This window comes from Camelus dromedarius, chromosome 9 (assembly GCF_036321535.1).
Source record: "Camelus dromedarius isolate mCamDro1 chromosome 9, mCamDro1.pat, whole genome shotgun sequence".
In the NCBI taxonomy this organism is placed as follows: domain Eukaryota; kingdom Metazoa; phylum Chordata; class Mammalia; order Artiodactyla; family Camelidae; genus Camelus; species Camelus dromedarius.
In genome coordinates, this window is record NC_087444.1 from 79,595,341 (window position 1) to 79,607,398 (window position 12,058).

General features: G+C 42.2%; 1 protein-coding gene, 1 long non-coding RNA gene and 1 other non-coding gene across 3 annotated transcripts in view; 2 read left to right on the top strand and 1 right to left on the bottom strand.

The window, feature by feature from the left end:
- Positions 1–12,058, top strand: part of LOC135322084 (uncharacterized) — a 45,731-nt gene that overhangs the window by 22,291 nt on the left and 11,382 nt on the right. The window contains exon 3 of the long non-coding RNA XR_010382401.1: positions 8,665–8,738. This is a non-coding gene — a long non-coding RNA (uncharacterized LOC135322084). The remainder of the gene's footprint in view (positions 1–8,664; positions 8,739–12,058) is intronic.
- On the bottom strand, positions 5,806–5,877 carry TRNAT-CGU (transfer RNA threonine (anticodon CGU)). The gene has a single exon. It is a non-coding gene; the product is annotated as a tRNA-Thr (tRNA).
- LOC116154672 (vomeronasal type-1 receptor 1-like) lies at positions 6,293–7,402 on the top strand. The gene is given in 2 exon segments (XM_031457392.2): positions 6,293–6,407; positions 6,410–7,402. Coding segments are annotated over 2 exon segments (999 nt in total). The 3' UTR covers positions 7,294–7,402.

Below are 12,058 nucleotides of genomic sequence, written 5' to 3' on the forward strand. Positions count from 1 at the left end.
TCCTCTAAAAATAAATAAATAAACAAACCTAATTACCTCCCTCTCCGCTCCAAAAAAAACGATATTGATTTTTCATAAAATAATAAATAGTGCAACAGAATCTCAGTTATTATCCAGCAAGCACTTTTAATTGTAGAAATTGACAGTCTTACTGTAACATTAATATGGAAAAACACAGGACCTAAAATAGAAAAAACAATATTTAAAAAGAAGAAAAACCTGTGACACTGACAATAAAGGTATGATAAACAGTATAACAGGCTGGCTTTAAGGTAGAGAAGCAGATGAGTGTACGACAAAGAGATTCCAGAAATAAGTGTAGACCTGGACTCAACTGATTTGCCAAAATGGTCATTCACTGGGGAAGGAAAAATCTTCAACAAATTGTGCTGTAACCATTGGAGAAGCACATGAAACAAAGTAAACGGAAGCCTTTACCTCCTGCTATGCAGGAAACTAATTCAGGATGGATCATGGATCTAATCATTACAACTTACACCAGATCACACTGGACAGGGAAGATGAAGCAGATCCTGTATCCCACAGAGTAGAGGCCTTGAACCTAGAGTCTGTGAAATCCCTACAACTCAGTGATAAAAACATCAACAGCCCATTAAATAAATGCTCAGAATACTTGAATGCATGTTTTACAACGGAAGGTGTCTGAAGGTCATAAAGCACTTGATAAAGTTTTAACTTTATCAGTCAGGGAAATGCAAATTATAACCTCAAAGATAGACCATTACAAATACAGTAGAAAAGCATGAAGTGATAAACTCTGATGACACCAAATACTGGCAGGAATGTAACTACATCTTACAGATGTTGATGGTGGGAATGGAAATGGCCAAGACACTGTGGAAAAAGATTGTCACTTTTTAATAACATAAAAGTATAAAATTAAATAATTTTAAAGTTTCAAAGAATTAATCAAGTAAAATTAAATACATGAACTAGCAATTCCACCTGAATGTATTCACCCAAGAGAAATATAAGTCTGTGCACACACAGGACTTAAAGCTATGGATCAACATACATAATCTTAATGTCTGCAAACTGGAAACAGCTCAAATGTCCATCAACAAGATGACAGGTAAACACTTTTGACATATTTTTAAAACACTGCATCCTACTCATCAGTAAAAGGGAGTGAATTACTAATAGACCATCTTGGATGAATCTCATAGGAGTTAGAAAAGTCAGACACAAAATAGTTCTAAGTGGTTCTTGAAAATGAATTCCTCTTATAGAACAAGTAAAACTTAAGTGCGTTTTTAGAATAACATAAAACGTTGCCTCTCTAAAGGGAAAGTCAAGCAAGCGGGAATTTTCTGGCATCGTGGAACTGATCAATGCCTTTTGTGGGACACGGACTAGATGGATAAATGCATTTACCAGAGTCTTCAAATTGTACAGGTAAAGTTTGTGCATTCCTTTTAATGTAAGTATTATCGTATCTAAATATATATAGATTTCTTGAACTCTGACCAGTAGTTTTGTTTGCATCCCTGGATGGATAACATTTGTGGACCTAATTTCATTATATTCTGAGAGAATCTAGAGGCAGTGGCTCACCAGCAGCATTAAATCCATCTCCTGCCTGGAACTTGGTTTCTCAATACCACTCTCCACAAAAAGGAACTAAAAAAACTCGATGGAGGAAAGGCTGATTGCCGAGCAGTGCAAGGAAGCTGCAAGCAGTAGTCTGTGCTTTCTCGTTGCACCAGAAGGAAGTACCCCAAGAACAGTGGTGACATGACCGGAGGACAAAGCAGCTCTAAGAAGCCCTCCCCGGCGCAGGCGGGGACACTCGAGCATCACAGTCTACAACTGACAATCGCCTCTTACAGCCCAGTGAAATATCTAGGAATCCATGAATCCTTGTGGATGTGAATACATGAAAGAATAAATGAACGAAGGACCAATAGAAGAAACGGGGGTCTCCCCCGCAGTAGAACATCAACTAGTATGTCTAGACTGAGAGAGTTAGAAAGTCATCAGTGGTTTTAAAGCTGGCGATGACAGATTGTTATGGATCAATGTATTTATATAGTTTCAAAATATTTTCTAATTATTTACTAAATATAATGGGAAAAGTAGTACGTTTAACGTTGGGAAGCCTGACAAAATTTCAGTGACAAAAAATAATATGATCAGTATCAAAAAACCCACAAACATCGTGTGTCTCCTGTACAATACTGGGAGAAAGACACATTTCCCTACAAAAATTAAAAAACTTATTCTAATAATTTGCAAACATTAGAGAAATAGGGGGGGAAATTTTCAAACTAGTGGACCTGTCATCTTAAAAATAGGACAAGTCCAAAGAACTCAAATAAAGGCTGAGGGACTTTTGTCAAAGGGGCATAAAGAGACGTGAAAACTAAATGCAATATATGAATCTGGATTTGGACCTGGATGAGGAAAAATACTTAAGAAGGGGAATACTGGATGAGGGGAGGCTATAGCTCAGGGGTAGAGCGCATGCTTAGAATGCACGAGGTCCTGGGTTCAGTCCCCAGTACTGCCATTAAATGAATAAATAAACCTAATTACTCCCCCTACAAAGGGCAATATTGAAACAAATGATGGTAATGTGTTATGTATTGTTATTTTAATAGTAGTATTGTGCCAATATTAAAATTCCTGATTTCAATCTAGTATTCTGAGTCTATAAAGGAAAATTCCCATTATTCCAGGAATTAAGCACTGAAGGATTCACTGGCAAAGAAGAAAAATATTTCCAAACCATACACCAATTGTTCAGTGTAAAAACATAAAAAGAAAGAAAAAAGATTCAAGTAAATACATCAAAATACAAAGTTTTTAAAGTTGGAAAAAAATGCTTACAAGTGTATCTTTTTGAAATCCTTGCAGCTTTTCTGTAAGCTGGAAATTATATCAGAATTTTTAAAATCCCAAAATGGTTTCATGTGTTTCACTGCTTAGTCGAAAATGAGATCTATCACATAATCATGTCAAATGAATCACATATAAAAAACAAATTTCTTCTTTTATAGCACCGGGCACTGTATTCAATAGCTTGTAGTAACCTTTAATCAAAAAGAATGTGAAAATGAATATATGTATGACCGAAACATGATGCTGTACACCAGAAACTGACACATCGCAACAGACTATACTTCAATAAAAATAAGTTAATCAAGTGGACCACATAATTTGATTCAATTTCAAGCCTTCTTAACATTTTTTGAAACGAAGTAGAAGTGGAAGGGGACAAAACAAAACCCTACCGCAAAGACCAGAAATAGGATCTGTCATTAAAATATTTCACCTACGTTCAGTGATGAAACAGTCACTGTATTTATTGTCCTTCAACATTAGGCCACAAGGACTATTCAGTAGGCAACACCAAGAAAAAATATCCGTGTATGTTGGATTGCAAACAAACCAGTTTTTCCTCATCTCATTAAAGCGTTTTCTTTTTCCTTTTTAAATTTTATTTTTATTGATGTGTAGTTGGTGTACAACGTTAGTTTCAGGTGTACAGAGAAGCGATTCAGTTATACAGTTACCTACATGTATATTTTTTCTTTTCAGATTCTCTGCCGTTATGTTACTACAAGAAATTGAATGTAGTCCCCTGTGCTCCACAGTAGGTCCTTGTTTATCTGTTGTACGTGTGCTAAAAAGCATTTTCTAAAATACTATCAGTTTGAGTCGTACTGTGAGCATCCTGTTCAGCCTACGCTCATGTTTTTCTCCATCTGTATCCTCTTCTTTCCTCTTTTTCATTAAGCCCGTCAGCTTCTAATAATGCACTGCATAATAACTTGGGTGCTTCACTTACTGTCTGGGTCTCTCAGCCAGAATAAACAGTCCACCGTGGCAAGATTACTTTAATGGTTTGCGTACTGATCTATCTCCTGGGCCCAGAAAAGTGCATGGTCCACATAAGCTATAAAGCATTTCTTGAAGCACCCAGTGTCACTGTCACATGCCTGGCTCTGAGTGTATTCATTGACTGTCCTCCCTTCAGCGTCAGTGGTACCTCAGAGGCTCAGGAATAAAAACAAGACTCATGTTTTGAAGACAAAACCAACAAGGTGATTAAAAATCAAACAGAGCCGTGTGCTGGACTTCCCCCGCTTGCTGGCGCTCCGGGTCCCCGGCTCCCCTTCCCTGGGGACCGCTGTTCATTTCACTCCCATCTCTGCCGTCCCCGTTGGCGAGCCCGTCACTCCCGTTTGCAGCTTTCTCCAAGGGCACAATCCACGGGTGTTTCTCACAGGCCCTCTTCCCTCCCTGGCCACCCTGTCAGTGCCCCGACAGGTGAAATGATAATCGCCTCCCGACAAGGAGATGTGGTCACAGAGGCCAAACCCTTATCTCGGGGCTGAGACGCCCCCTTTGCACACCCGCACGAGGGCTGCCCAGGCGCGCGCTGTCCTGACAGGACATGCCAGCCAGGTCAGCACAGTTCTGGTCAGGTAAGTGTCAGATTTGGAGACAGACATCACTAGAAAAGTCAGTCATCCTTATAGAGAAATAATTCTGTTTTGGGTGATGGGAACATAAAACTAGACACACACCTATAGACACACACATTCAGGACAGTTTTTTTTCATAATTTTTTTTTTTAGGAAGCCATGGCATATTGCCACCCTCGTTCACCTGCATTGAAACCACCTGACATCTCTCTCTCCTTCCTGCTGCAGCCTTCTCTGAAATCATGCCTCCTCTGTCCCTGACCAAACACGGGGGGCCTCGCCGCGTTCACTCTCAAGGCCTCGGGCTCCAGGCAGGTGACCAACGATCAGATAGACGTGCTCCCAGCTGCTGAGCTGGCGCCTGGTGTCCGAGTGACAGGCACCACTCTGGGCAGTTGTTTTGTCTGGGGGGAGAGAGCATGCCGGCCTAGGTGGAGTCTGTAACAATATCCCTGTAGCGTTTTGTCCTTATTAGAAGAATGTTAACATTTATTTAGAGAAGAGGAAGGCTCAGTCTTTCTGCCATGTCTGGAGCGGGAAGATGCTTATTTACAGAAATGTGGCTAACTTGTCTGTTTGGCAAGAGGTTTTAGGGACATTTTGGACGTTTTCTGCCCCACACTCAGAAGCATTATGTACTTTCAAGATACCTTGCTTTCTGTTAGTGAGAAATGGCTTTTGGATATCAGTCTTGGCACTTCAGGTGGTCGTTTCTGTGGACTTGTTTACGATGTCTGGATTCTTTCAGGGAAAAGAAATGCGAGGGAGAGTATAGCTCAGTGGTAGAGCACGTGCTTGGCACGCGCGGGGCTCTGGGGTCAATCCCCAGTGCCGCCTCTACGAATGAACAAGAGGATAAACCTGTTACCTCCCACCACCACCACCAGAAAGAGAAAAGATCTAAGGAATACGTACGTGTTTTACAGTTACATGCTGTGTGCCTTATTTCCCCCTAGACTTAGAGGCTTTTGAGTTTTTGTATAAATTATTTCTATATTCTCTTGCTTTATAATGAAAGTCTTATTTACCAATTATATTAATAGATTTTTTAATGTTTCTAATTAATGCCTGTATAATTAGCAAAATATGAGTCAGGACAAGTGTTTAGTATTTCTTTTAGGTACTTTAATTTTCCTACATGCCTCTGTGTAACTTCAGATTTTTTTACAAGTATGTATAGAACATCATGTGAGAGGCAACCAGGGTAATTTTTTTTTTTTTTGGATTTTGACATCTAATTTTGATCAATATTTTCAGTCTCTGCCCTCTAATTTATATTCCTCTCCCTTCTTATAATTTTTATTCTTTTCTTTCTTGGAGGGAGATAATTATGTTTATTTACTGGTTTATTTAGTGAAGGTACTGGGGATTGAACCCAGGACCTCATTCATACGAACCATGCGCTCTACCACTGAGCTACACCATCACCTCTCTACATTCAAAAATAAAATAAAAAAAGAAACCTACTCCCCACAGGCTCTGCATCTTGTCTTTTTCATGTGAGAGTACGTGGTTGGGAAGATGCGTGTCAGTACCCACGCAACCCCCCCACTCGTCTCTCCAGCCACAGAGGACCCTGCTGTGCGTCTGGCCACCTCCAGTCCCCCTGGGAGGTGAGTACGGAGGCTTTTTCCAACCCGGGTCTGGCGTTGCCTCTGCCTGCCTGAGCAGAGACTCCGCTGCAGACAGCACGTGACACTGTATACAGTGCAGGCCGCGTACTGAAAATTGAGGGACGTGGTGTTGACATCACCTTTCATTTGTTCTGCTGTTCAATCCTCTCACGTCAGTGAACCCGGTGCCCTCTCGGTGCTGATGTGATGTTTTCCCCCAGCTCGGAAATGGGCGTCGTGTTCCTCACTCAGACGGGAATCAGCCTCGTCGGAAATACCTCCCTCCTTTGTCTTTACAATTTCACTTTGCTCACCAGACACAGTCTGAGACCCACTGACCCGGTCACACGCAGCTGGTCTCAGCCAGCTCCGTGGCTCTCTTCTCCAAGGGCGCACCTCAGACTCTGGCAGCGCTCGGATGGACGTATTTCCCGGATGACCCTGGGTGTAAGCTGGTCTTCTGCCTCCACGGAGTGGCCGCAGGCGTTTCCTTCAGCACCGTCTGCCTCTTCAACGGCTTCCAGGCCATTAAGCTCAAGCCCAGTATCTGGAGGTGGATGGAGCTCAAGCTCAGATCCCTAAAGCTCATCGTCTTCTGCTGTTCCCTCTGCTGGATTGTGCATATCGTGATTAATTCATGTCTTCCCTTAATAATAAAGGGTCCGTTGCAATGGAAGAACCTTAGTATGAAAAGAAATTATGGATACTGTTCTTGGCATCTAGAAGAGGGTTTTGTAGGCTTATTACTGGCTGTCCTGTGTTTCTCCCCTGATACTATGAGTTTAGGTTTCAGTATCTGGGCCAGTGGCAACATCGTTCTCATCCTGTACAGGCACAAACGGCGAGTCGAGCACCTCTGCAGCCACAGACTCCCCCCTAGACCTTCGCACGAGGCCAGAGCCACTCGCATCCTCCTGGTCCTGGTGAGCTCTTTCTTTGCATTCTGTTTGCTCTACATAGTTTTGACAATCTGGATGACTCTGGTGGCAAATCGCAGCCAGTGGATGGTGAACGTCTCTGTCCTCGTGGCCATGTGTTTTCCAACGTTCAGCCCCTTCGTGCTCATCATCAGTGACACCCGCGTGTCTCGGTTCTGCTTTGCCTGCAGGGCGAGGAAAACGCTGTCTCCTCGTCCGGTTGTAGTTGGGTGGGTCTGGGCGGCGGTGTTCACCTATCCATTTCAACATCTGTGGACGTTTGGGGGCCTCTTAAAGTTCAAGAACAGGTGACACTGTTGCCAGTAAGGGCGGTGATGTCTCTGCCTGTATCCGTCTTAACAGGGAACTAAAAATGGTCGTGTGTATAATGAAGCAGTTTCTGTACTGTAAACCACACATACTTCAGATGTACAATTTGATGGATTTTGCTAGATGTGTACACCCATGAAACCTCCAGCACAATCCAGACAGCGAACATTACCCTCACTCCCCAAGAGGTGCAATTTTCAAATTCCCAATTTATCCCTTGCCACCCCGTTTACCCCCTGCTCACCATAAGTTTGTTCTCTATGTCTCTGAGTCTGTCTCTGTTTTGGAGGTAAGTTCACTTGTGTCTTTTATAGATTCCAAATACAAGTGATACCATATGGTGTTTTTCTTTCTCTTTCCGGCTGACTTCACTTAGAATGATGAGCTCCAGGTCCATCCATGTGGCTGCAGCTGGCACGATTGTATTCTTTTTTATGGCTGAGCAGCATTCTGTTGTAGAAATACATACACACCACATCTTCTTCATCCAGTCATCTGTCGATGGACATTTGGGTTGTTGGAAAATTCCTGAATTTAAGGCCCCAGGAAAGTCTGTCATTGTGGATCTTGTAGAGACTCCAGAAATGTTTTTTGTTTTTTACTTTTGTTTCCTTTAAATATATTTTTAAAGCATTGAGTTCATGTTCTCAACTGGAGGAAAATGGCCTGGAAAGACCCATGGGAGCAAGGTGTGTGCAGCCTCCCTGGAGTGGGATGGATCCCGTGTGTTAGGAGTATGAGAAATGGGAGAGCAGCAGGAAGTGAAGGGGGGGTTTGAGGTAATCACTAAGGACAGGCGGGGAAGTCTGAACTTCTATTTAAGAAAGGGCAGGGGAGGGATGTGATCAGGTGGGTGAAAATACTAGCATTCCTTATTGCAAATTATTTGTAAAATATTTAAAACATCTGTACTTGCTTTTACTAATTATACAATAACAGCTTACTGTTACCTTTGAAATTTTTTTAACATTAATGACTGAATACTCAGTCTAAAAAAGTCATGTGAAACTGGGCAATAAGGACTGAAGATCCGGGTACTATGGGGGTATGTTATAGTCATTGGAAATGCCGATGATCACATGGATTTGGAGTGGTTGCTCTGTGTGACCCTTCAGTTTCCCTGGGCAGATGCAATGTATGGGTCGTAATCATTGGGAAATTGCTTAACCCTGAAAAGAAACACATCATCAGGTTTTAATGGCCAACATGAAATATGTAAATAATTTTTTGTTTTTTAAAAAGATTTGGGGGGATTGTAAAATGACTGTTACTCAATAAAAAATGCTTAAAAAAAGAAAGACCTAGGGGGCCAATTAGCTTTCTAAATTTATTTACTTACTTATTTTAATGCAGGTACTGGAGACTGAACCCAGGGTCTGGTGCATTCTGAGCATGCACTGCACCGCTGGCATGTAGCCTCCCCCCAGGTATCTAAATAATTTAAAATTTGTTTCTCTCAGCTCCTTTCTCATATAATTAAAATTTTCACAGTATTTTAATTCCAAACACCAGTAGCTGATTTTATAAAGGTCTTTTTCTGTCTAGAAGATTGACTATACTCTTCTGTTAGTACAAAATTCATATTCGGTCTTTTGTAATCTGAACTTACAGCAACTTTACTGAAGTCTATGTATTTTTTTAAACATTTTTTGTTTTTTTATTCATTTATGATTGTATTATTTTATTTTCAAGGAGGGAGGTAATTAGGTTTATTTATTGTTAAAGGAGGTACTGGGGATTGAACCCAGGACCTCATGCATGCTAAGCATGTGCTCTACCACTGAGCTGTACCCTCCCCACTAAGTGAAGTCTATATATAGTGTACATACATGTGTAAACATCTGTCTTGAAATGCCAATAGCATGTGTTTAATACCAAAATTATGAGTCTTTATATATCCCTGAATTCCAAAATTATGAAATTTTTTATTTAGCTATTTTCTTGTTTTTTCAAGTCAACATAAATATATTCAGTGATTTTCTTTTGCTTATTTTATAAATACCAGTCTGTGAGAAAACTTCATCACTTTTATAGTAATTTTTAGTGGTTAAAATTAGTACAGGAGTTATTGATTTGCATATCATAGGTCCAGGGTATTAAAAATGATCTCCATTAAATAGTCCTCTAGTTAAAAAAAAAAAAAGTGATACTGACTTTTTTTTTAATGTTGACTTTTCTTTTTTTTTTTTGGATATATATATATTTTTGAAGTACACTCAGTTTACAATGTGTCAGTTTTTGGTGTACATGATAGTGCTTCAGTCATACATGAACATACATATATTCATTTTCATATTCTTTTTCACCATGAGTTACTACAAGATACTGAGTATAGCTCCCTTTGCTATACAGAATGAACTCGCTGTTAATTGGATTTTGTGAGAATCCTGTATTTTGAAGTGAGAGAACTGCCAGAGTTCAGCAGGTGTTCTGTGAGAGTCATGGGTCTGTAGATGTAACTCTGTGTATTTGTGGGAGAGAATGAGCTGTGAGTCTCTCTACTCCACCAGCTGGGCACCTCCTACATCCATTCTTTTATTTTTAAGGCAACTTTTTTGAACCATGTACTGATAACTCAGAAGAGATTCCATCTCTCATTGTCAACTGGCTTGCAAAAGAAATCTTTACCCCCTGCAACTAAGCACATAGTCTTTCAAAACTAATTCAAAAGCTACCTCACAAATCTCATAACATCCACACAGCGTATCCTCCTTTGCATTAGTCTGTGCAGTTATCAGAAAGTGTGAACAGTTCACATCGCCCTTCACTCTTGTGTGATTACAGTACTGCATCCTGTACTATTTCGAGTATTCCCCCATCGTTTCTGTTCGTTTGGTCCTTTCCTTTCCTGTACTATCTTGTGGTCAGGCCACAAACTGAACGTTAACCTATCATTTTAGCCCCTGAAATAATATACCTCGACGATCTTTCTGTATTTGGTGACCAGGGTGGTCAGGAGCGAGAAGCAGGGGAAGGAACAGGAAATCCTAGGACACAGCCTTTATCGGGGTGTCCGCGGGAGAGCGAGGCAGGGCTGGGTAAGCAGGCTAGGACTGGCTGGTTAGGACAGTTTCCTCAGGCTTTGGGGCAAATGGGACTTCTCCTGAGTCGTCTGGTACCTGGCCCTGGGTTGACTGAGGGCAGGGGAAACATTCCCCTGGTTGTGAAAGGAGGCAGAGCTCCGATCTGCACTTGAAAGGTGCTCAGGCAGGCTGGCTTGCAGTAGAGAGGTCAACAAGGTTCGCTCCGAGGTCGGCCCTGGGACTCATCCCTACCAAACTGACAACTGCAGAAGCTAAGCAAGCACACGTGGAACAACTGGCCCTGTGACTGTGGCATTATTTTAAGGAGACTTTGCGGTGATAATTGTGGTGACTTTTGGGGAGTGGGGTATACGTTGCCCTAAGGGGCATAGAAAATATTTTATTCTGAGAGTAGAAAAGACAGACCACAAAAAGGGAGTGGGAGGGTATAGCTCAGTGGTAAAGCATGCGCTCTGCATGCACGACGTCCCAGGTTGAATTCCCTGTACCTCCACTACAAAAAGGAGAAGGAGGAACACAGGTAGAGATAAAAGGAGCTCTTGCTGGTTGGCCCATAATTAGGTTTTCTATTTTTCTGGCATCCGCCAAGAAAACAGGTCTGAAATTTTAGGGGGTCTCTAACAATATCTTGGTGGAGTTGTAAAGTGTGTTGAAAGTATGAGATATGTAGTAACGGTTTATGTCTCAGGGAAGGAGGTAGGCCCGGCAGTGACGTTCTGGGACAGTGAAAGGTTATGACGCAGTCAAGTGCACGTAAGGATGCGCACTGTTTGTGTATAACCAAGGGGAAGGGGCGGTCATGGTCAGAGATGCCGGGCAGGGGGTCGTGTGCGTGTCTGGTTGATCTGAGTCAACCTGGGACTCCCCCTGGGGGGAGTGAGTCCCCCCTGGGAACTCCAGGGGGCGTCACTAATCTCCGTTAATATTTAGAGTGACTACTAGGAGGTTCGCCCAAGGCCTAGGGGTGTAGGGAAATGTTTTTGGCAGACAGTAATTAGTACAAAGGATCACGGGCTAAGCAGACGTCAGTCTCAAAACACAGTGCAACTCCGAAAACTAACGGGAAAAAAGAATAAAATGATCGTGTCCAATTTATGCCTAAGCTGCAAGTTGCCACTGTGGTGGAGGTTTCAGTGTCCAGAATGAAGTTGCCCTGGTGCACGGCGCAGAGACAGCTCCAGCGGTGAGGCCTTGCACTGGGGCGGTGTCGCCTGTGGGCCTGGGGCATCCTTTCCAAGTGGATACACAGCGGGTTCCTGTGGGTCTCAGGGTTTGGTTTATTTAATGGTAACAGTGGCTGACATGGGGTGGGGGTTGGGCCTCCAGGTGGGAACCCAGTGACGGCATCTATTCCACAGTAATAGGACCAACATTCAGCAGAACAGAATGCAGCGGCACTTGACAGATTTAATTTTTTTAGTGGAATTTTAGCTCAAATGGGTCCCACAGCAGATGAGCATCTTCTTGGCCAGGGGAAGTGTCTATGGTTAATTGGTCCCAGGGAATTGGCTCCCTTGTTCTGGCCTCTGTCCCTTATAAGATGGCGTGAGGCATGATTAAAAGTGTATTAAAGATAAGGTAAGGCCTGGAGCAGGATAGAGACCCATTTCAAGTTCATTTGTTGGATGAGGTTTTTTTTTTCTTTTAAAAATTTTTTAACTTCAGGGTGAGGGTATAGCTCAGTGGTAGAGCACGTGCTTAGG